A 24,888-nucleotide genomic window follows, 5' to 3' on the forward strand; every position below is an offset into this window, starting at 1 on the left:
CCAAGGAGTTTCCTGCACTGGGCTGGATGTGCATTGAAACCCACTGGATTGAAATGATCTTGCCTGTGCAAAGTGTACTTCTGAGGGTAAGAACACTTTACATAAGTTGATGATCTGATGAAAGCTTGTGAACAAAAAATTCTTCTGCATATATAAATACTCCAGCCAGATCCCACTTCAGGAAATTACTGAGCATGTACACAGAGTTAAACAAGAAGCCAACACCATGTTAAGAAAGTAAATAACCTGGTGCAAGTTTAGCAGTCACAATGTTAAAGTGCTGTGAATTTCAAATGTCCGTTGCAGATTGTGATTGCTTCTCTCCTTGGAGTTTTCCTGGCTCCAGCTCTTGCTAACAGGGTAAGTGTGGAGCTCCTATGCAAGCGGGACTCTGAACATCCAGTTTAGCAGTGAACTTTACAGGAAATTTTCCCATGTTCAAGAGAAAACAACGACATTTCTCCCACCTGAACTAACAGGCATTCTGGGGAAGGTGGCGATAAAGCAGAAAAAAGCTTGTCTGTTTTTCTGAGGTGACTGCATCAGACATGATTATACTTCTGGAAAACTGGACATACAGAGAATGCAGGAGCAGCCATAAGAAAGGCACAAAGACTCTTTCTACATGAATTTGGCTGCATACATTCTGCTTCCATCACCCTTTAACCCTTCATCTCCCTTTCCAGTGCCATTGCAGCATTAGGGAAAGAAAATCAGGGCTGCTTTTTTTCTGCATCTTCAAGGCTGATTAGATTTGTTAGAGATGTTTGGGAGCCTGGAATGTTGCACTGTCTTGTGTGGCTCGGTTCCTGTACTTATACTGTGTGTCCATCTGACGCCAATCTACATCCACCCGATTATTCAGCATGGATCCTCTAGCCAGTCCTTGCTCTGTGCTAGAAAAAATGGAGGATTCATTCCTGCAACACACCAACGGTGTAAATGCTACAAATTAGACTCCTCCTCCATTGAATTGGCTGTGTAGCCCTTCATTCCTTCTACCTTTGTGCCACAAGAACAAAGATTTTCAATGTGACGCACCTTTCCCTGCAAAGGGAAAAGAAAGTCTCCTTCCGTAGGCCTTGTCTGTAACGTGCCTACTCTGATGCTTGCCAGGGGTGTGTCTCTGGGTGTGCCCTGTGGGAAGAGGAGCCTTTAAAAAGCACCTCAAGAGGGGCAGAAGAGATGCACTCACAATACATTTTGGGTAGATTCGTAGATGCACAAGGGTATAATGATGAGAAAGCAGCCAGAGTTAATATATGCTAAAGGTCTTTAATGGAAAGATATGGTCAACAATTGATCTGTTTCAGGATCTGAATCAAAAGAGGAGATGCCAGGGAAGAACAGCATCAGGGCTGGCTTTGTGCAGCAGCTCTTGAGCATCCATGGTCAGCTCAAGGAAGGCCCTTGACACCGATGTTCATATTGCCATTGATGTTGCCATTGATGTTGCCGTTGATGTTGCCATTGATGTTGGCACGACAGTACCTAAGCTCCACGAGCCGCAGGACATCAAGTCTGATGCATGATCCCAGGTTGAAAGTGTTTTGGGGACCTTCAGAAAGAAGAAGAGAGCAAAAGCATGAGGTGGTACCTAAGATGGTGTTGAGCGATCTGGGCGTTCATTGGCAGCCCTTAATACCTGGCACGTTGCACTTGCATTTTTAACCATATGGAGCCAGCTGAAGGAGCAAAGCAATTCTCAGAGCAAAGCAAGCAGCAGGCAAGTGGAGCTGCTGCTGTGTCAGGATGCAGCAGCCCAGGCCTGCTCTGTAGAGCCCCTTCCTCCTGGCAGGCTTTGCAGAACAGCAGCTCGCAGGAAAAGACAAGACCCCTGCTTAGTTACAGCCATGGTTCCCTTGCTTGCACTCACCATAGACTTGAGTAGCCACGTAGGTTGGGAGTCCTCTGCACATGGCATAGATGCTGGATCCATAGGCCTGGAGGTCACGGACAAGTCCCTGGGTGACGAATGTGAGCTGCCTTGTCAGCTGTCCTTGGAACTGCAGGTTCTGAGGATCAGATACCATCATTGAGCAAGATGAGTGCTCAGTCCATTTCATGCTATGCGTATTGCTGTTTCTGGCATGCTGACTCAGAGCTTGGTGTTTTACTCAAAACCAAATCCAGTGCAGGCTGTTAATGCACTGTGAGACAAGTGCTGCAGCCATCTCCTGTGGCAGAGCTTTCTAAGGGAGTGAAGGTTTCCAGAGCACTGGAAACTCCCTGCAACAGCTGAGCAGGAACAGAGCAGTGCAGTCAGTATGTGAACACAGGCCTCCTACAACAGCATTTCCTCAGCCACTTACTGCCCTCTCTCCCTGCGGGTCCTCAGGTTGTAACTTGGAAGCATGGAAGGAGAAGTCTATTCATGACCTGTCTCCAGGGTAAAGACCCGCTGCGCCAGGGATGGCTGGGACTGACACAGGCCTTCAAAATCGATGGTGGAATTTTGCCCCAGGTTCCTGAAAGCCCACTCCAGGGTGCTTCCTCCTTGCTGGTAAGCAAGGACTTGAGATGAGCTTCAGGGGCACAGCGATGCAGCTTAGTGCAAGCAAGCCTGGACCTGTAGCTAGAGATGAATGTTTGTGCTCACCAGCCTGCCCTTCTGTACCTGCCCTTTTTGCTTCTGAACGTAGCAAGGTCTCTGGCATCAGTTTACTTGGCATTAGAGGAGCTTCTTACCCTCATGTAATCGACCTGAGTGAGGAGTGAATCAAAGGTGGGCATCTGGCTTCTGTTCATGACAGAAACGTAGCAAACTCTCTCTGGCAGCACTTTGGTTGCAATAAAGCCCTGTAAAGTAAAGATATGGACAAGTCGGGATTCAGTTGTTCAGTGATGAAGATCAGAAGAAAGCCTGTCTTCCAAGAAGTAATGCATGCAGATGGCTTTTACGCCACAGCTTGCACCCAAAAGGTCATGAGTAAAGAAGCAAGGCCTGTATCTTGGTCAGCTGCCCAGGAGCTAGTCTGCCTGTACATGTTCTGAAAAAGCATGCTCCTTGCCACTCACGGTGTTGTAGTCCCAGATGGTTTTCCAGGACCTGAAGCCGCCCTGTTGCTCGATAGTTGCCACGCGCCATTGCCTGTTGATGAACACAAGTTGTAACTGTCCATTAACGGTGATTTGCCTGGTGATGGATGTGGATGGCTGCTGGTCTACGACTTGCTGGAGTCCATTGGGATTTGGTAACTGGAACAGAAAATTGTAGAACAGTTTTAGTCTTGCAGGTTTTTCAGCCCCCTCAAAGCTTTAGAAAGTCGCTGCTCCGAGAGAAGAAACGCGGGCCCAGAGGGAGCACCTTTGGTGAGCACAGGAGATTCCTAGGACAAAGAGTTAAGGCTGTGGCACCCTGGGGGAGCCCTAAGGATTCTTTTCCTGGATCCTAGGAGGCAACTGAGGTGACTCAGAGGGGAACTTCTCCCTCTCTTCAACTCCCTGAGGGGAGGTTGGAGTCGGGTCGGGGTTGGGCTCTTTGTCCTGGCAACCAGCAACAAGCCAAGAGGGCCTGTCCTCCAGCTGCTGCAGGGGAGGTTTAGGGTGGATATCAGGAAGCACTTCCTGATGGAGAGGGTGATCAGACATTGGAATGGACTTCCCGGTGAAGTGGTGGAGGCACCATCCCTGGATATGTTTACAGGAAGGCTGGATGTGGCACTGAGTGCCGAGGTCTGGCTGATGTGGTGGTGTCAGGTCATAGGCTGGACTTGATGATTTTAAAGGTCTTTTCCAGCCTCAATGATTCTGTGATTCTGTGATCTTGCAGCTGTATTTTGGGATTTGGAGAGTTGTATGTGGGAAAGACGTTGTAGAACCCTTTCCTCCAAAGGGATGGGGAAAGAAGGAAGGAAAGCTCAAGAAGCAGGGAATCTAGGAAGAGCAGCAGTGAATGTGTCACTTGGTCACCATACTCACGAGTATTGTAGCAAGGGCTGGAGCCAGCCAGAGTCCAAGAAGGACGGTAGCCACAATCTGAAATGGAAATGGGAAAGTGAAGTGTTACTGCAGGTCTGGCTGACACGTCTGGTCATAAGCATCCCAGTGCCTATTTTTCCTAATTTGGTGTTGAACCCCTTGGATCCTTTTTTTGCTCCACTAGTGGAACTGCAATGGCCACCTAAAGTAAGTAATTCTTGCTGATTTATCCATGAGGGCATTGCTGTGGTTTAGCTGAAGCACTGACAAAATGAACATGAATTTGGCTTCCTGTAAATTGCTTAATGAACAGTTAAAGCCTTAAAAAAAAGCCTTACTTCTTCATCTCTTTAGGTTAAATAGGGTCTGGAGCAGAAAAGTCTCTCCAGAGAACCCCTCCTTTTGCTATAGACAGACATGGGCACTTCTGAGAGAGAGAGACAGTGAATGCCAATGAAAGTTTCAGTTTGTAAGGAGAAGAAAGCATGCATACTCACAGTGAATTTCATCTTGACTGCAGAGCTGATGCTGGTGCAGGCAGAACGAACGGTGTGACCCGTACACCTTATATAGGAATTTGGAAAAAGGTGTGGAATGGTTAAATGTTGAATTAGAATTATTTGGCAATTTGTATCCCTGCCTGCGTGTCACTGAAACTTATTTCCTGCTGTAACTGCCATTTCATAAATACAGGAATTGTACTTCTGCAAATTTTGACCTGCCAGAGTTTGATCATTATCGGATAAGAATCCATTTGCAGGGGGAAAATTAAATATATTTCATAGTACCTCTCCAACATGTACTAATTACTGTTGAAAATGCACATCAAACTTGGACCAGAGATAGCTCAGACTGTAAAAAAATAAAAGAAAGCCTTGCAGTAGCCTAAGTAAGAGCTTTTGTACTTTGCAAAGTGTGCTGAACCTTACCACGTAACCATAGGGTCCACCAAAATCTGGCCCCAAACACAGCAGTGCCACTGAGTCTTGTTTCAAAGTAAATAGGCAGTTCCAGGTAAAATATGACATATATGTGCAAGTCTGAGTGTCTCCTTGTTATTTTAGGTGGCAACAATGATTTCCCCCCCCTTGTCTCAGCTTCTTTCTGTGGGGATGTAAATGCTTCTTGAAATCTAAGCAATTGGAGAGCTTCTTCAATACTTGGTTTTTCTGTGAATTAATTTCATTTTGTTTTGTGCACAGCCCTAACGGGTGCCAGGGAATCACTGCAAAGATTCCAAAATTACTTTAAAAAATGGCTCCTTTAATCTAGATAAGAGTTTGCTTCCTTGGTTCTGTCGCGTTTTAATTGTTCGTGGAGGACACGTGCTTAACTGAGGCCTTTCACGGAATGAGAAAAGCAGGGAGTTGTAGTAAGTGTTGTAACGTGAAACACAGGAGTAAAATCAGGAATCCACGTGCATGAAGCTGTAGCAGACAAGCTGGCCCTGGTTGCAAAGGCGTTGTGCCCGTGGGGTGGGTTTAGTCTGTAAAAACATCTCTGAGCAGCGCTGCTAGTGCAGCGTCGAATTCTCGTCTCCGTTTCACTGCGTCGAGCGTGCGAGCCCCCAAGGACACTTTTGAGACGCACCGATTCTCCAAGCGGGGCTCAATTCTGGGCCCCGCACGAGCAGCCGCGCCCGCGGGGCCGCGCGGGGCAGCGCGGGGGGCGAGCGGCGCTCCCGCGGGCCGCACGCGCCGCCGCCATCTCCGGGCGCCGCTGGGGACGGAGAACAGAGACAAGGAGAAGGGAAACCCGAAGGGAAAGGTGTGGGGAGCTCGCAGGCCGAGAGGCACGAGCGCTTTCTGCAGGGAACGGAAGAGCTGGCTGTGGCGGGGCCGCAGCGGCGGCGCCGTGAGGCGGGAGGAGCCCGCGCGGGAAAGCGGCGGGAAAAGCCGGGGAGGCCGCGGGGCCTCAGGGCCTCGGCGGCAGCGGGAACAGCCCCGGGAACGGCCCCAGGAACGGCCCCGGGAACAGCCCCGGCCCCGGGAACAGCCCCGGCCCCGTCGTGTCGATCCGGCTTCACTCGCTTACGGTTGGTGACGGACTTTTCTTCCTGAAGGGCTGCGGTCAGACCTGCTGACGGTGTCTCAAACGAGGACGTCTGGTTCTGAGCTGACAAAAGCCCCAGTTCCCCTCACGCGTCGGGTTCTCTCAGCGTCCTGAATCCCTCTTAAAACATCCGAGGGTGCTGAAACACAGGGATTCGTTCAGATTAGGGCTTTAAAAGCATCCTGAAGGGCCACTTCTGAACCTTTTTCTGTCCATACATGTTTTCAGGTGTTTTTAAGTGGAAACGCAGTTGAATCTTCCTGCTCTGCCTGCTGTGGGGTAACAGGAAAACAGAGCAGCAGGATTTAGGATGAAAGCCTGGGCCTGTTGTGCTGCTGTGGCATGCTGATGAGTGGCCCTCAGAATTTAACTGAAAATACTGATTAGTTTAGGGAAGGCGAAGCTCAGGGATTTGTTCAGGCTTCCCGAGTTCCTGAGGTGAGTGTTGTAGACGGTGGAAACGGGGTGTAGTGATGAAGCTCAGGCCTCATGCTTGCTGAAAAGGCTCTTTTCTTGCAAGGGAAGAACTCCAGGTTTCCAATATCTATGTGTTTCTGTACTCACAGGGACAATTTGGGAATCCTAGTATTGATGTCTCTTCGGGTTCACCGGGGTCTTTGCAGTCCTGTCTCTGCTGAGCAAGCTCTTCTCAGTTTTCTACTTAGGAATGAAAACTTGAATGAATGAATGTGAATAATGCTGCTGTGAAGGGCAGTGACATGCTAATTAGATCAGGAGACCTGCCAGAATGTAATACTGCAATTAAATTAAAAAAAGGAGAAACTCTGACCTGTTACAGAGCCTGGCCTGTAGCTCTTCATGGAATAAAAATAAGCTTGGGCGTGTTCTAAGCATCACAACGTGTAATATGATAGTAAAAATGGCAGTCTATGTCATCTGTGTGATCAGGAATCTGCATGTTGCTGCTCATGTTTTGTGCTCTCTACTTGAAAATCTGGCCTCAAATGGGGTTGTATTGAGCAGATGTCATCCCTGGCGAGAAGCATCCATGCCCTAGTATTCCCTGGCTGTGGGATCTGCTGCAGCGTAGACCCTGCTCAGGTCAGATCCCTGCTGCCTTTAGGGGACTTTAAATCATCACCCCTTGCGGAGCCTGGCCTACAGTCTCCAAGGTCTCAAGGGCCCCAGAAGGACACGTTGCAATGACACAAGATAGTGTAAGTGAAGAGGGCTGTGCCTCTTTTATCTCGGCAAACGTGCAGTGTTCCACTGGAAAAGGAGAGGGGATTCTCTCCAGAAACTCCCAGGCAGGCCAGAGAGGAACTTAAATGCTGCAAACCATATGGTTGCTTTTCCTTGAGGTGCTACAATATTTCTGGGTGCAGTTTTGTTTTCTTCTGATGTCAGTTAATTCTTCAAGACCCCAAAAACCTTTTCCTGAACAGAACAGGCTGCTGCGTCCTTTACGCAGGTGGGGACTGGGCAGTGCTGGTGAACGGGTGGACTTAATGAGCTTAAAGGTCTTTTCCAACTGAAATAATTCTGTGAAATATATAGACTTTTAAAAACAAATGGAAAAAGCTGATCCACAGGAGAGTAACTTTGGTGAGAAGTTAACAGAGGGAATGGCAGAGGAGATCAAATTCTCTCTCTTGCTGGGGATTCAGGCTGGCAGAATGTCCAGGAAAGCTTGGGGAGAAGCCAAGGAATGAGGCCTCAGATGGAGCTTCAAGCACTCTGAGGTGGACAGAGCTGCTGACAAAGTGAACCACCATGCTTTGTGCTGTAACCCTGACTTTCTTCAGGGCTAGTCCTCTTCATGTGCCTAACTTAAGAAGATCTCCTTTTCTTTATGATGTGGTGATAGCAGCAGAGTTACACTGAGCCTCTGAGAAAAGCAGCTCCATAATAGAAAGCTCCTGGGAGACATGGGAGGGCGTGTTGGCATTTCTGTCTGTCCCTCCCTCACTGTACAGGCTAGGAACAAAAATATTTTGAAGACAGGAGCTTGGTGTGAAAGGGTCAAGGGAGATGTACACGTGACAGCATCACGTGGGTTTTGTGATCAGCTGCTTGGGTGTCTTTGGTGGGGGTTCGCTTTGGCTCACACGTCTGACCTGCATGGTGAAGAATGGCTTCTGTTGAGCTCTCAAAACCATGTTCAGCAGATTTCATAGCACTGGAGGAGCTGTTAGAGCAGTCTGCATGGATAACTGAGAGGTCACACACTGCCTGTGCTAATCAAGATTATCATCACAAATATAGCATCACTGCACAGGAATTGCTTCCCTGTCCTTGCTGTGGACATGTCCTCCAAGTCACTGCCTGCATTTTCAGATGGTGTCAGTCAGCACAGCCCTGCAGGGATCAGCAGAGCTGCACTGCCACTTGTGGTGCAGGACAACAGGCGTCCTGGGGCATGGATTCTCAGTGCCCTGTCCCTCCCAGGAAGGCAAGCTCTCTGTTCTCCTGAGGAGCCTGTTCCCTGGGATCAGATCTTGACTCAGCAGGAATTAACCCCTTGGAGGCATTAAGGTGCATGAATGCTGGAGCCATGATGATCTTGAAACGTGCATCTAACTTGGAGCAAGTGACTGAGCAAGCAGCACTGATGGAGCACTGGTTGGTGAGATGAGTATTAGGGTCTTGTGCAGCTTGGTTTCCCCTGGTTTTACAGGAGAAGGATAAGCACACATGCCCAGCAGGAGGGAGCAGAGCTGCACAGGATGAAAGATTCAGATTTCCTGGCTAGGTTTCACATAAACCTACAGGTGTAAAAAAGAAATCCTAAGGGACAGTTGGCTTTGCAGTGTCTGACTTTCCCTTTTCAAAGTGCTGCAAATGTGAGCAAAGTGACCCTTAATCTCTGAGGCAAAGCATTGTATCTTAACTGAGGATGATCCCCCTTGAGGAGTTTCTTTGGGACCACCTTTCCCTGCAAAGGGAAAAGAAAGTCTCCGTTCTGTAGGCCTCATCTGTAACGTGCCTACTCTGATACTTGCCAGGGGTGTCTCTGGGTGTGCCCTGTGGGAAGAGGAGCCTTTAAAAAGCACCTCAAGAGGGGCAGAAGAGATGCACTCACAATACATTTCTGGGTATGTTCATAGATGCTGAAGGGTAAAATGATGAGAAAGCAGCCAGAGTTAATATATGCTAAAGGTCTTTAATGGAAGGGTATGGTCAACAATTGATCTGTTTCAGGATCTGAATCAAAAGAGGAGACGCCAGGGAAGAACAGCATCAGGGCTGGCTTTGTGCAGCAGCTCTCGAGCATCCATGGTCAGCTCAAGGAAGGCCCTTGACACCGATGTTAATGTTGCCATTGATGTTGCCGTTGATGTTGCCATTGATGTTGGCACGACAGTACCTAAGCTCCACGAGCCGCAGGACATCAAGTCTGATGCATGATCCCAGGTTGAAAGTGTTTTGGGGACCTTCAGAAAGAAGAAGAGAGCAAAAGCATGAGGTGGTACCTAAGATGGTGTTGAGCGATCTGGGCGTTCATTGGCAGCCCTTAATGCCTGGCACGTTGCACTTGCATTTTTAACCATATGGAGCCAGCTGAAGGAGCAAAGCAATTCTCAGAGCAAAGCAAGCAGCAGGCAAGTGGAGATGCTGCCGTGTCAGGATGCAACAGCCCAGGCCTGCTCTGTAGAGCCCCTTCCTCCTGGCAGGCTTTGCAGAACAGCAGCTCGCAGGAAAAGACAAGACCCCTGCTTAGTTACAGCCGTGGTTCCCTTGCTTGCACTCACCATAGACTTGAGTAGCCACGTAGGTTGGGAGTCCTCTGCACATGGCATAGATGCTGGATCCATAGGCCTGGAGGTCACGGACAAGTCCCTGGGTGACGAATGTGAGCTGCCTTGTCAGCTGTCCTTGGAACTGCAGGTTCTGAGGATCAGATACCATCATTGAGCAAGATGAGTGCCTTGGTCCATTTCATGCTATGCGTATTGCTGTTTCTGGCATGCTGACTCAGAGCCTGGTGTTTTACTCAAAACCAAAGCCAGTGCAGGCTGTTAATGCACTGTGAGACAAGTGCTGCAGCCAGCTCCTGTGGCAGAGCTTTCTAAGGGCGTGAAGGTTTCCAGAGCACTGGAAACTCCCTGCAACAGCTGAGCAGGAACAGAGCAGTGCAGTCAGTATGTGAACACAGGCCTCCTACAACAGCATTTCCTCAGCCACTTACTGCCCTCTCTCCCTGCGGGTCCTCAGGTTGTAACTTGGAAGCATGGAAGGAGAAGTCTATTCATGACCTGTCTCCAGGGTAAAGACCCGCTGCGCCAGGGATGGCTGGGACTGACACAGGCCTTCAAAATCGATGGTGGAATTTTGCCCCCGGTTCCTGAAAGCCCACTCCAGGATGCTTCCTCCTTGCTGGTAAGCAAGGACTTGAGATGAGCTTTAGGGGCACAGGGATGCAGCTTAGTGCAAGCAAGCCTGGACCTGTAGCTAGAGATGAATGTTTGTGCTCACCAGCCTGCCCTTCTGTACCTGCCCTTTTTGCTTCTGAACGTAGCAAGGTCCCTGACATCAGTTTACTTGGCATTAGAGGAGCTTCTTACCCTCATGTAATCGACCTGAGTGAGGAGTGAATCAAAGGTGGGCATCTGGCTTCTGTTCATGACGGAAACGTAGCAAACTCTCTCTGGCAGCACTTTGGTTGCAATAAAGCCCTGTAAAGTAAAGATATGGACAAGTCGGGATTCGGTTGTTCAGTGGTGAAGATCAGAAGAAAGCCTGTCTTCCAAGAAGTAATGCATGCAGATGGCTTTTACGCCACAACCTGCACTGAGAAGGTCAAGAAGCAAGGCCTGTATCTTGGTCAGCTGCCCAGGAGCTAGTCTGCCTGTACATGTTCTGAAAAAGCATGCTCCTTGCCACTCACGGTGTTGTAGTCCCAGATGGTTTTCCAGGACCTGAAGCCGCCCTGTTGCTCGATAGTTGCCACGCGCCATTGCCCGTTGATGAACACAAGTTGTAACTGTCCATTAACGGTGATTTGCCTGGTGATGGATGTGGATGGCTGCTGGTCTACGACTTGCTTCACTCCATTGATATTTGGTAACTGGAACAGAAAATTGTAGAACAGTTTTAGACTTGCAAGTTTTTCAGCCCCCTCAAAGCTTTAGAAAGTCGCTGCTCCGAGAGAAGAAACGCGGGCCCAGAGGGAGCACCTTTGGTGAGCACAGGAGATTCCTAGGACAAAGAGTTAAGGCTGTGGCACCCTGGGGGAGCCCTAAGGATTCTTTTCATGGATCCAAGGAGGCAACTGAGGTGACTCAGAGGGGAACTTCTCCCTCTCTTCAACTCCCTGAGCGGAGGTTGGAGTCGGGTCGGGGTTGGGCTCTTTGTCCTGGCAACCAGCAGCAAGCCAAGAGCGTTTCTTTAAGGAAAGGCTGGATATGGCACTTAGTGCCCTGGTCTGGCTGATGTGGTGGTGTCAGGTCATAGGCTGGACTTGATGATCTTAAAGGTCTTTTCCAGCCTCAATGATCCTGTGATTCTGTGATCTTGCAGCTGTATTTTGGGGCTTGGAGAGTTGTATGAGGGAAAGACATTGTAGAACCCTTTCCTCCAAAGGGATGGGGAAAGAAGGAAGGAAAGCTCAAGAAGCAGGGAATCTAGGAAGAGCAGCAGTGAATGTGTCACTTGGTCACGATACTCACGATTATTGTAGCAAGGGCTGGAGCCAGCCAGAGTCCAAGAAGGACGGTAGCCACAATCTGAAATGGAAATGGGAACGAAAAGTGTATTCTTTTGCTATAGACAGACACGGGCACTTCTGACAGAGAAAGACAGGGGATTTCAATGAAAGTTTCAGTTTGTAAGGAGAAGAAAGCATGCATACTCACAGTGAATTTCATCTTGACTGCAGAGCTGATGCTGGTGCAGGCGGAGCGAACGGTGTGACCCGTACACCTTATATAGGATTTTGGAATAAGGTGTGGAATGGTTAAGTGTTGAATTAGAATTATTTGGTAATTTGTATCTCTGTCTGCATGTCACTGAAACTTATTTCCTGCTGTAACAGCTGTTTCATAAATAAAGGGATTGTACTTCTGCAAATTTTGATCTGCTCTAGACTGATAATTATTGGATAAGAATCCATTTGCAGGGAAGAATTAATTGTATTTCATAGTACCTCTCTAACATGTACTAATTACTGTTGAAAATGCACATCAATCTTAGACCGGAGATAGCCCAGACTTTAAAAAATAAAACAAAGCCTTGCAGTAGCCTAAGTAAGAGCCTTTGTACTTTGCAAAGTGTGCTGAACCTTACCACGTAACCATAGGGTCCACCAAAATCTGGCCCCAAACACAGCAGTGCCACTGAGTCTTGTGTCAAAGTAAATAGGCAGTTCCAGGTAAAATATGACATATGTGTGCAAGTCTGTGAGTGTCTCCTTGTTATTTTAGGTGGCAACAATAATTTTTCCCCCCTTGTCTCAGCTTCTTTCTGTGGGGATGTAAATACTTATTGAAAGAGGGGATCTATGCATTTAGGGAGATGGGACATTTTTTTCAATACAAACATATGGCTGCTTTTCTTTGAGGTGCTACAATATTTCTGGGTACAGTTTTGCTTTGTTTTGATGTCAGGTTAGTATTCAAGGCTCTAAAACCGCTTTACTTCATGTAACCCACCATAGTTCCTGAATGGGTGAAGTGTCTCCTCTTGAATTCCAACCAAAGGGCCTCTAAGGAAAGCAGGGAAGCTGAAGATCTGGTGTTTTCCAGACAGATTCAGTTACTGAAGTGATTGTTTCTGCTGAAGAAACTACTCACAGCCATTTTGCCTGAGTTTTGGCCCAACTATAAGTTGCCCCTTTCAACTTTCTCTCTGCACTGTTCATTGCTCAGGGGACGCTTTTCTGCCTCCTGGGTAAGACATTTTCAAACATTGTGATGTAACATCTGTATTCAAGTCCAAACTGCATTTTATACACTTTCTGAGTCTGGTATTGGCAGCTTGATTTCTGGGCTGAACAGAGCAATAGTGCCTCTGTCTATTTGTACTGGGCCATATTGCCTCGCAGTGCTTGTTTTAAAAATGAAAGGTTGTAGTACTTAGTATGTAAATAAGAAGTCAGAAGTAACTCAGGGAGGCTTCTTTCTGTGCATCTGGACTGCAGGCCTTATTATCTTCACTGTGGTTGTGCTGCAGGTGTAGCAGCACTTGGTTTTAGGAGAGGTGAAGAATTGCTGAAGGCAGCATGTGAAATGTTACTGGGAAATTGTAGAGGCTGGGGCTGGAATGCCAAAACTGGGATTCTGCAAGAACACTGGCTTAGCACCTTGTCTTTGGAGTTGCTTGGGCTTCTTTACGGGATGAGGAAAAACACATCGTGGACCAGAGTAGGTTGAGGATCAATTTTACTGAGATACAACAGCCTCCACACAGAGCAGCAGAAGAGACAGAGAAGTGACTGGAAGTGTGATCAGGAGAGGAATGTCAAGGAGAAAGTCTTGTTTGTTGGGTAGACTGCTCTATGAAGGTTCTTTGTCCGAACTTTGTCAGGAGTAATTAATGACAGTAATAGACAGGCAGTTCATTAATCTCAGCTTTCAAACATGCGACGTCTCGCATTAAGAAGTTTGATCCTGAAAGAAAAGGAAAACCTGATTAGATTTGGATTGAGAAAATAAGAGAACAATGTGGCTGAAAGTCTTCCAACTTGATGTTGGAAATGTCCCAGGAAATGCCATTTGAAAATGGAACGTGGCTGTTGAGACCAGTCGAAGCTGCCAGTTGGTTTTGAATCTCACAGTTGTGCTGCAGCAGGACCCGTGGCAGCTCGGTATTGTATGTGCCAGAGGCTGCCTGAAAAGCTCAGACTTGTGTCAGCAGCTGGAGCCCAAACGCTTCCTGAAGAAGCTTCCTGGGCTCCCAAGGTGTATGCAGGAGAGTGGCAGACCTGCTGCTTTTCCTTCCATGCACATTTACTGCTTTATAAAAAGCCTTGGAGAACAAGAGGATTTCAAGAGATCACTTGCTCATTTTAATGCCTTTTTCATCCTTGTTTGCGGTCTTGCTCACCTTTACCTGGTGTGCAGAGCACTGTCAGCAGTACACTCACCAGCAGTTGGGTAAGCAAAGTACGAGGGAATCCCTCTGCACAGAGCTTGGATGCGTTTTCCGTATGGGCTCAGGCTTTGGAGTCTGTTGGTTGAGATAATGAGGCGATTCCCTCTGGGGGGAAGTGGGTGAGGAGAAGGGTCCTAAGCACCAGAGACAAACCCAGAGAACAGCTCTTAGCAAAAGCAAAGCTGGAGCAGAGAGTCTGTCTGCCCATCTCTGCTAATGCAGAAGGAGTGATTCGAGTGTGACTTTGGATCGACACAACTTGTAGAGCGCCTCAGCCCTGCTGAGAATCTTGTCTCCAGTTCTTGGAGCCTTCCCCCCTGTCTGTGGGTAGGGAAGGAATAGTTTTCACAGGCAAACTATTAGCTGTCTCAGTGCTGTCCTTCAGCTCCTACCTGATGTCCTTGAGGTGGTGCAGGAAACGGCTGATGAAGCAAAACACTCCTGTCCATTTTAGAAATGATGCAGGTGTTTTTGGAAAACACCTTGGTTGCCACGTAGCCCTATTTAAAGAAGGAAAAGGTTTTGAAGCACCTCCTCTAAAATCTTGTTAAGCTTCGTTGAAGCTTTTGGCTATTTTCCTGTATGTATTTTTGGAGCTGTGGTAGCAGCCACTTACAGTGGTGATGTCCCAGACAGATTTCCAGGCCTCAGAGCCCCGCAGGGAGCCAGTGCTGCCCCCAGTGTCAGTCAGAGGGTGCAGTGAGTTTTCCTCTTGGTGCCCATTCTCGCTGTTCTGAGTTTTGGAAAAGGTGAGAGGAGGTGAGGATCGAGGTTTGCAGGTTCCCAGCAGCCTTTCTCTCAGGAAAGCAACTGCTCTGGTAACCACCACGTTTGGGGAAATCATTGTGCTTGGAGATGAGTTGGAAGGGGAGGGAATTTCTGGTCTTAGAGGGCAGGCCAGGAGGCCCTTAGTCCTGTTGTGTCAAACATGACATTCAGGCTTTATCTGGCACCTTAGAAAAACAGAGAAGCTTTAACATTTCTGCTCTACCCCTCCCCCTTAACGCCCCGAGAATCCTTGTTAGTCCAGGTGGAACTGGATCATATTGTTTTCTCTTGAAAATGGGAGAATTTCCAGTGAAGTTCAATGCTAACCTGGATGTTCAGAGTCCCGCTTGCATGGGAGCTCCATACTTACCCTGTTAGCAAGAGCTGGAGCCAGGAAAACTCCAAGGAGAGAAGCAATCACAATCTGCAAGGGACATTTGAAATTCACAGCACTTTAACATTGTGACTGCTAATCTTGCACCAGGTTATTTGCTTTCTTAACATGGTGCTGGCTTCTTGTTTGACTTTATGTACATGCTCAGTCATTTCCTGAAGTGGGCTCATGCCTCATGGGCTTGCATGCCTCAGGGTCCCTCTCCTATGCCCTCAGGCAGCTCTGCCATAACTTTCTAGGACTTGCTGAGCCTGTTGACTTGCATCCGAGTTGGGAAAGAAAGAACATTGCCCTGTCAACGTTTTACAGGTGTGTCTTGCCCTTGGAACAGAGCACTTTTCTCCTTCACCTTGGAGTAGGCATCTGAGGTGAAGTCACTGCCAAAAGTGCCATTTCAGCCGTGCAGTCCCAACTCATTTGGCATTTGGACTCTGCAGTCCCTGCACAAATCAGCAATAGCTGACTAGGTGCCAAGAAAGTCTCACAATAAGGTGAAAACTGTCCAGCCGTAATATTTTCATGAGAAAGTGATGCATATACTTACAGTGAACTTCATTTGGATGGCAGGCAAGGCAAGGTCTGCTGCTGATTGATGTGTACGCTTACTTTTTATACAGTAATATCCCAAAGGTAAATCTTGAGATGGGTTTACCTTATTGGCACGTGCCCTGTGTTCACAGCCTCGGGACGGGTTTCCTGGGGAAATGCTCTGATAAGAGGAGGCTTTGATACCAGCCTGATTGAATTCATTACGTCCAGGCAGATGAAAGGAAACTTGTCATGGTAACTGTAGTGTATTTCACAGTAACATTGAAATGGAAAAATAAAATGAAATCAGCCCCTGAGATGAGGTGCCCAGTAAAATTGTAGTGACCCTTTGTGGCTACGTGGCAAAGGGCTCAGCCTGTTATTGGTAGCTGGTAACATTTTTAACCTAGCAAGGCTACCACCTCTGTTGATTCAAAAGATTTTAAGTGATTCCTCAGAAACCGTGAGGTTGGTTCTGTTTACTTAGGAAGTACTGAGTGCTTTAGTTAACCTTCCTTTCTGAGCTTGTTCATTATTGTTCTGTCATCTGGGATCTGCTTTCCAGGCCTCAGGCACGGCCTCTGAATCTTCATGGAGCCTCTTTGTGAGAGCGGTGCCTGGTTATGGATTGAGGTCTAATTCTAGGAAGGGACCATAAGCTGGAGGGAACCAAATACCCCTAAGTGAGAAGCAGTTACAACGAGCATTTGATGCTCTGTTTTTCCTGTTTTTCCTCTGTTTTGCAGCCACCTTTCATTTTGCAAAGGTGTGAAATAGGGTGACTGAAAGTAATAAATTACTAAAAGATTAATAGTTCTAGTCAGAGTGATTTGTGGATGCCAAGTGTTAGTCCTCATACTCCAGAGCAGGCTTGTTTAGTATGTCACAAAATCCTCAGATGTGGAAATGGAATTACTGGACTAGTTCTCACGACAGGCCTAGAGAAACTGAGCTGTATCGAGCTGATCCCTGCGGTGTCGTTAGCGAGGAGCTGGAAAGCAGCTTAGCCCGTTTCTCCCGGCAGCCATTGCCAATTTGGCCATTGCTGTCATGCATCACACTTGGGAGCCTGAGTCTGCAGATCAACTTGTGATTGCATGAGTACACAGTAAGTTCTTGTAGCACTGTGCAGCAATCTCCCAAGGCTGCGAGCTGCTGCAGTTTTAACCCTGGTCACAAAACAGTGTTTTGTTCTCTGCACACACTGAGGTTTTCACGTGATTTTACTGCCTAGCAGGAATAAAAGAAATCCCAGCTAGAGCCGAAGGAAGTGGAGATCCCTTGGAGGCCAAAGGATTAGAACCAGATGTTTTATAGATGGGTATTGTGTGTATAAAGAGTTGTGGTGAATGAAGTGAAATCCAGTTGGTGGCCAGTCACCAGTGGTGTCCCCAGGGCTCAGCAGTGGGGCTAGTTCTGTTAAATAACTTCATCAGTGAATTGGACAAGTGGGTCGAGTGCAGCCTCAATGAGTTTGCAGGGGACACCAAGTTGGGTGGGAGTGTTGATCTGCCTGTGGGTTGGAAGGCTCTGCAGAGGCATCTGGACAGGCTGGATCCATGGGTTGAGGCTCTGGACAGGCTGGATCCATGGGATGAGGCTCTGCAGAGGCACCTGGACAGGCTAGATCGATAGGTTGAGTCTCTGGACAGGCTGGATCCATGGCTTGAGGCTCTGCAGAGGCACCTGGACAGGCTGGACCCATGGGTTGAGGCTCTGCAGAGGCACCTGGACAGGCTGGATCCATGGGTTGAGGTTCTACAGAGGGACCTGGACAGGCTGTATCTACGGGTTGAGAGACCTGGACTGGCTGGATCCATGGGTTGAGGCTCTGCAGAGGCACCTGGACAGGCTAGATCCATGAGCCAAGGCCAACTGCATGAAGTCCAACCAGGGTCAGTGCTGGGTCCTGCACTTGGGGCACACCAACCCCAGGCAATGCTCCAGGCTTGGAGAAGACTAGCTGAAAAGAGCCAGGGGGAAGAGGACCTGGGGGTGCTGGTCACAGCAGTTGAACATGAGCCATTGTGTGCCCAGGTTGCCAAGAAGGCCACCAGCATCCTGGCTTGTGTCATCAGTAGTGTGGCCAGCAGGATCAGGGCAAGGATCATCCCCTGTGCTGGACACTGGTGAGGGGGCACCTTGAATCCTGCGGTCAGTTTTGGGTCAGAGAAGAGACATTGAGAGGCTGGAGCGTGTCCAAGGAAGGACAACGGAGCTGGGAAAGGGGCTGGAGCACAAGGAGAAAGGTCTGGAGAACTTCTGAGGAAGCTGGCGGTGTTGATCGTGAAGAGAAGGAGGCTGTGGGGAGACCTTCTCTCTCTGCAACTGCCTGAGAGGAGCTTGGAGCTAGAGGGTCGGTCTCTTGCCTGAAGGAACAAGTGATGGGACAAGAGGAAATGGCCTCAAGTTGCCCAGGGGAGGTTTAGATTGGATCATGGGAACAGTTTCTTCATGGAATGGGTTGTGAGGCCCTGGCCCAGGCTGCCCAGGGCAGGGGGGGGAGTCCCCATCCCTGGGGTGGTTTCCAACCCTTGTAGATGGTGCTGAGGGACATGGGTTGGTGGGGACTGGGCAGTGCTGGGTGAACGGGTGGACTTAATGAACTTAAAGGTCTTTTTACAACTGAAATAATTCTGTGAAATATGTAGAGTTTTAAAAACCAACAAAAAAAGTTGATCCACAGGAGAGCAACTTTGGTGAGAAGTTAACAGAGGGAATGGCAGAGGAGATCAGATTCTCTCTCTTGCTGGGGATTCTGGCTGGCAGAATGTCCAGGAAAGCCTGGGGAGAAGCCAAGGAATGAGGCCTCAGATGAAGCTTCAAGCACTCTGAGGTGGACAGAGCTGCTGACAAAGTGAAACACCATGCTTTGTGCTGTAACCCTGAATTTCTTCAGGGCTAGTCCTCTTCATGTGCCTAACTTAAGAAGATCTCCTTTTCTTTATGATGTGGTGATAGCAGCAGAGTTACACTGAGCCTCTGAGAAAAGCAGCTCCATAATAGAAAGCTCCTGGGAGACATGGGAGGGCGTGTTGGCATTTCTGTCTGTCCCTCCCTCACTGTACAGGCTAGGAACAAAAATATTTTGAAGACAGGAGCTTGGTGTGAAAGGGTCAAGGGAGATGTACACGTGACAGCATCATGTGGGTTTTGTGATCAGCTGCTTGGGTGTCTTTGGTGGGGGTTCGCTTTGGCTCACACGTCTGACCTGCATGGTGAAGAATGGCTTCTGTTGAGCTCTCAAAACCATGTTCAGCAGATTTCATAGCACTGGAGGAGCTGTTACAGCAGTCTGCCTGGATAACTGAGAGGTCACGCTCTGCCTGTGCTAATCAAGATTATTATCACAAATATAGCATCACTGCACAGGAATTGCTTCCCTGTCCTTGCTGTGGACATGTCCTCCAAGTCACTGCCTGCATTTTCAGATGGTGTCAGTCAGCACAGCCCTGCAGGGATCAGCAGAGCTGCACTGCCACGTGTGGTGCAGGACAACAGGCTTCCCTGGGCATGGCTTGTGTGCCTTTCCACTGCAACTGCACAACATCCAACTCAAGGCTGACACGCAGTGGCCGAGAAGGCTGCTTTCTGCCGTGCATTGCTCTCATTTGACAAGGGATCGAGCACTCCCTTGACTCTGGCTTTTCTCTGACTTTGCCCTGCTCTCATTTCATTTGCCTCTGCTGCACCATCTGGGCGTTTTCTAAGAACCTCAGCTTGAAACTCTGAATGCTCTCATGACCAGGTCCAAGCCCCAGCTGAGGTGCCAGGATTCTCAGTGCCCTGTCCCTCCCAGGAAGGCAAGCTCTCTGTTCTCCTGAGGAGCCTGTTCCCTGGGATCAGATCTTGACTCAGCAGGAATTAACCCCTTGGAGGCATTAAGGTGCATGAATGCTGGAGCCATGATGATCTTGAAACGTGCATCTAACTTGGAGCAAGTGACTGAGCAAGCAGCACTGATGGAGCACTGGTTGGAGAGATGAGTATTAGAGTCTTGTGCAGCTTGGTTTCCCCTGTTTTTAAGGGAGAAGGATAAGCACACATGCCCAGCAGGAGGGAGCAGAGCTGCACGGGATGAAAGATTCAGATTTCCTGACTAGGTTTCACGTAATCCTACAGGTCTAAAAAAGAAATCCTAAGGGACTGTTGGCTTTGCAGTGTCGGACTTGCCCTTTTCAAAGTGCTGTAAATGTGGGGAATGTGACCCTTAATCTCTGAGGCAAAGCATTGTATCTTATCTGAGGATGATCCCCCTTGAGGATTTTCTTTGGGAGCACCATTCCCTGCAAAGGGAAAAGAAAGTCTCCGTTCCGTAGGCCTTGTCTGTAACGTGCCTACTCTGATGCTTGCCAGGGGTGTCTCTGGGTGTGCCCTATGGGAAGAGGAGCCTTTAAAAAGCACCTCAAGAGGGGCAGAAGAGATGCACTCACAATACATTTCTGGGTATGTTCGTAGATGCTGAAGGGTAAAATGATGAGAAAGCAGCCAGAGTTAATATATGCTAAAGGTCTTTAATGGAAAGATATGGTCAACAATTGATCTGTTTCAGGATCTGAATCAAAAGAGGAGATGCCAGGGAAGAACAGCATCAGGGCTGGCTTTGTGCAGCAGCTCTTGAGCATCCATGGTCAGCTCAAGGAAGGCCCTTGACACCGATGTTAATGTTGCCATTGATGTTGCCATTGATGTTGCCGTTGATGTTGGCACGACAGTACCTAAGCTCCACGAGCCGCAGGACATCAAGTCTAATGCATGATCCCAGGTTGAAAGTGTTTTGGGGACCTTCAGAAAGAAGAAGAGAGCAAAAGCATGAGGTGGTACCTAAGATGGTGTTGAGCGATCTGGGCATTCATTGGCAGCCCTTAATACCTGGCACGTTGCACTTGCATTTTTAACCATATGGAGCCAGCTGAAGGAGCAAAGCAATTCTCAGAGCAAAGCAAGCAGCAGGCAAGTGGAGCTGCTGCTGTGTCAGGATGCAACAGCCCAGGCCTGCTCTGTAGAGCCCCTTCCTCCTGGCAGGCTTTGCAGAACAGCAGCTCACAGGAAAAGACAAGACCCCTGCTTAGTTACAGCCGTGGTTCCCTTGCTTGCACTCACCATAGACTTGAGTAGCCACGTAGGTTGGGAGTCCTCTGCACATGGCATAGATGCTGGATCCATAGGCCTGGAGGTCACGGACAAGTCCCTGGGTGACGAATGTGAGCTGCCTTGTCAGCTGTCCTTGGAACTGCAGGTTCTGAGGATCAGATACCATCATTGAGCAAGATGAGTGCCTTGGTCCATTTCATGCTATGCGTATTGCTGTTTCTGGCATGCTGACTCAGAGCTTGGTGTTTTACTCAAAACCAAAGCCAGTGCAGGCTGTTAATGCACTGTGAGACAAGTGCTGCAGCCAGCTCCTGTGGCAGAGCTTTCTAAGGGCGTGAAGGTTTCCAGAGCACTGGAAACTCCCTGCAACAGCTGAGCAGGAACAGAGCAGTGCAGTCAGTATGTGAACACAGGCCTCCTACAACAGCATTTCCTCAGCCACTTACTGCCCTCTCTCCCTGCGGGTCCTCAGGTTGTAACTTGGAAGCATGGAAGGAGAAGTCTATTCATGACCTGTCTCCAGGGTAAAGACCCGCTGCGCCAGGGATGGCTGGGACTGACACAGGCCTTCAAAATCGATGGTGGAATTTTGCCCCAGGTTCCTGAAAGCCCACTCCAGGGTGCTTCCTCCTTGCTGGTAAGCAAGGACTTGAGATGAGCTTCAGGGGCACAGGGATGCAGCTTAGTGCAAGCAAGCCTGGACCTGTAGCTAGAGATGAATGTTTGTGCTCACCAGCCTGCCCTTCTGTACCTGCCCTTTTTGCTTCTGAACGTAGCAAGGTCCCTGACATCAGTTTACTTGGCATTAGAGGAGCTTCTTACCCTCATGTAATTGACCTGAGTGAGGAGTGAATCAAAGGTGGGCATCTGGCTTCTGTTCATGACGGAAACGTAGCAAACTCTCTCTGGCAGCACTTTGGTTGCAATAAAGCCCTGTAAAGTAAAGATATGGACAAGTCGGGATTCGGTTGTTCAGTGGTGAAGATCAGAAGAAAGCCTGTCTTCCAAGAAGTAATGCATGCAGATGGCTTTTACGCCACAGCTTGCACCCAAAAGGTCATGAGTAAAGAAGCAAGGCCTGTATCTTGGTCAGCTGCACAGGAGCTAGTCTGCCTGTACATGTTCTGAAAAAGCATGCTCCTTGCCACTCACGGTGTTGTAGTCCCAGATGGTTTTCCAGGACCTGAAGCCGCCCTGTTGCTCGATAGTTGCCACGCGCCATTGCCTGTTGATGAACACAAGTTGTAACTGTCCATTAACGGTGATTTGCCTGGTGATGGATGTAGATGGCTGCTGGTCTACTACTTGCTGGAGTCCATTGGCATTTGGTAACTGGAACAGAAAATTGTAGAATAGTTTTAGTCTTGCAGGTTTTTCAGCCCCCTCAAAGCTTTAGAAAGTCGCTGCTCCGAGAGAAGAAACGCGGGCCCAGAGGGAGCACCTTTGGTGAGCACAGGAGATTCCTAGGACAAAGAGTTAAGGCTGTGGCACCCTGGGGGAGCCCTAAGGATTCTTTTCCTGGATCCTAGGAGGTAACTGCTGTGACTCAGAGGGGAACTTCTCCCTCTCTTCAACTCCCTGAGGGGAGGTTGGAGTCGGGTCGGGGTTGGGCTCTTTGTCCTGGCAACCAGCAACAAGCCAAGAGGGCCTGTCCTCCAGCTGCTGCAGGGGAGGTTTAGGGTGGATATCAGGAAGCACTTCCTGATGGAGAGGGTGATCAGACATTGGAATGGACTTCCCAGTGAAGTGGTGGAGGCACCATCCCTGGATATGTTTACAGGAAGGCTGGATGTGGCACTGAGTGCCGAGGTCTGGCTGATGTGGTGGTGTCAGGTCATAGGCTGGACTTGATGATCTTAAAGGTCTTTTCCAGCCTCAATGATTCTGTGATTCTGTGATCTTGCAGCTGTATTTTGGGATTTGGAGAGTTGTATGTGGGAAAGACATTGTAGAACCCTTTCCTCCAAAGGGATGGGGAAAGAAGGAAGGAAAGGCCAAGAAGCAGGGAATCTAGGAAGAGCAGCAGTGAATGTGTCACTTGGTCACCATACTCACGAGTATTGTAGCAAGGGCTGGAGCCAGCCAGAGTCCAAGAAGGATGGTAGCCACAATCTGAAATGGAAATGGGAAAGAAAGGTGTGACTGCAGGTCTGGCTGACACGTCTGGTCATAAGCATCCCAGTGCCTATTTTTCCTAATTTGGTGTTGAACCCCTTGGATCCTTTTTTTGCTCCACTAGTGGAACTGCAATGGCCACCTAAAGTAAGTAATTCTTGCTGATTTATCCATGAGGGCATTGCTGTGGTTTAGCTGAAGCACTGACAAAATGAACATGAATTTGGCTTCCTGTAAATTGCTTAATGAACAGTTAAAGCCTTAAAAAAAAGCCTTACTTCTTCATCTCTTTAGGTTAAATAGGGTCTGGAGCAGAAAAGTCTCTCCAGAGAACCCCTCCTTTTGCTATAGACAGACATGGGCACTTCTGAGAGAGAGAGACAGTGAATGCCAATGAAAGTTTCAGTTTGTAAGGAGAAGAAAGCATGCATACTCACAGTGAATTTCATCTTGACTGCAGAGCTGATGCTGGTGCAGGCGGAACGAACGGTGTGACCCGTACACCTTATATAGGATTTTGGAATAAGGTGTGGAATGGTTAAATGTTGAATTAGAATTATTTGGCAATTTGTATCCCTGCCTGCATGTCACTGAAATTTATTTCCTGCTGTAACTGCCATTTCATAAATACAGGAATTGTACTTCTGCAAATTTTGACCTGCCAGAGTTTGATCATTATCGGATAAGAATCCATTTGCAGGGGGAAAATTAAATATATTTCATAGTACCTCTCCAATATGTACTAATTACTGTTGAAAATCTTAGACCAGAGATAGCCCAGGCTTTAAAAAATAAAAGAAAGCCTTGCAGTAGCCTAAGTAAGAGCCTTTGTACTTTGCAAAGTGTGCTGAACCTTACCACGTAACCATAGGGTCCACCAAAATATGGCCCCAAACACAGCAGTGCCACTGAGTCTTGTTTCAAAGTAAATAGGCAGTTCAAGGTAAAATATGACATATATGTGCAAGTCTGAGTGTCTCCTTGTTATTTTAGGTGGCAACAATAATTTTTCCCCCCCTTGTCTCAGCTTCTTTCTGTGGGGATGTAAATACTTATTGAAAGAGGGGATCTATGCATTTAGGGAGATGGGACATTTTTTTCAATACAAACATATGGCTGCTTTTCTTTGAGCTGCTACAATATTTCTGGGTATAGTTTTGCTTTGTTTTGATGTCAGGTTATTATTCAAGGCTCCAAAACCACTTTACTTCATGTAAAGGGTGACAGTACGTGAGTGGGTGAAGTATCTCCTCTTCAATTGCAATCAAAGGGCCTCTAATGAAGGAGGGAAGGTGAAGATCTGGTGTTTTCCAGACAGACTCAGTTACTGAAGTGATTGTTTCTGCTGAAGAAACTACTCACAGCCATTTTGCCTGAGTTTTGGCCCAACTATAAGTTGCCCGTTTCAGCTTTCTCTCTGCACTGTTCATTGCTCAGGGGACGCTTTTCTGCCTCCTGGATAAGACATTTTCAAACATTGTGATGTAACATCTGTATTCAAGTCCAAACTGCATTTTATACACTTTCTGAGTCTGGTATTGGCAGCTTGATTTCTGGGCTGAACAGAGCAATAGTGCCTCTGTCTATTTGTACTGGGCCATATTGCCTCGCAGTGCTTGTTTTAAAAATGAAAGGTTGTAGTACTTAGTATGTAAATAAGAAGTCAGAAGTAACTCAGGGAGGCTTCTTTCTGTGCATCTGGACTGCAGGCCTTATTATCTTCACTGTGGTTGTGCTGCAGGTGTAGCAGCACTTGGTTTTAGGAGAGGTGAAGAATTGCTGAAGGCAGCATGTGAAATGTTACTGGGAAATTGTAGAGGCTGGGGCTGGAATGCCAAAACTGGGATTCTGCAAGAACACTGGCTTAGCACCTTGTCTTTGGAGTTGCTTGGGCTTCTTTACGGGATGAGGAAAAACACATCGTGGACCAGAGTAGGTTGAGGATCAATTTTACTGAGATACAA

At 48.1% G+C, this 24,888-nt stretch overlaps 3 protein-coding genes across 3 annotated transcripts; all 3 read right to left on the reverse strand.

The window, feature by feature from the left end:
* Window positions 1-1,397: 1,397 nt before the first annotated feature.
* LOC127394667 (gastrokine-1-like) lies at window positions 1,398-4,430 on the reverse strand. Its single transcript, XM_051640765.1, has 6 exons — window positions 4,419-4,430; window positions 3,922-3,978; window positions 3,019-3,198; window positions 2,712-2,799; window positions 1,877-2,038; window positions 1,398-1,558 (listed from the first exon to the last, which is right to left on the reverse strand). The coding sequence occupies exons 1-6, from the start codon at window positions 4,428-4,430 to the stop codon at window positions 1,398-1,400; spliced, it is 660 nt and encodes a 219-aa protein (XP_051496725.1).
* Window positions 4,431-9,219: 4,789 nt separating this feature from the next.
* Window positions 9,220-14,869, reverse strand: LOC127394668 (gastrokine-1-like). The gene is made up of 5 exons (XM_051640766.1): window positions 14,642-14,869; window positions 10,823-11,002; window positions 10,523-10,610; window positions 9,687-9,848; window positions 9,220-9,368 (listed from the first exon to the last, which is right to left on the reverse strand). Exons 1-5 carry the CDS (start codon window positions 14,867-14,869, stop codon window positions 9,220-9,222), a joined length of 807 nt encoding a protein of 268 aa, XP_051496726.1.
* A 5,482-nt stretch (window positions 14,870-20,351) lies between these two features.
* Window positions 20,352-23,373, reverse strand: LOC127394669 (gastrokine-1-like). The gene is made up of 6 exons (XM_051640767.1): window positions 23,362-23,373; window positions 22,865-22,921; window positions 21,962-22,141; window positions 21,655-21,742; window positions 20,819-20,980; window positions 20,352-20,500 (listed from the first exon to the last, which is right to left on the reverse strand). The coding sequence occupies exons 1-6, from the start codon at window positions 23,371-23,373 to the stop codon at window positions 20,352-20,354; spliced, it is 648 nt and encodes a 215-aa protein (XP_051496727.1).
* Between the last annotated feature and the right edge of the window lie 1,515 nt (window positions 23,374-24,888).

This window comes from Apus apus, chromosome 26 (genome assembly GCF_020740795.1).
Source record: "Apus apus isolate bApuApu2 chromosome 26, bApuApu2.pri.cur, whole genome shotgun sequence".
NCBI lineage: Eukaryota > Metazoa > Chordata > Aves > Apodiformes > Apodidae > Apus > Apus apus.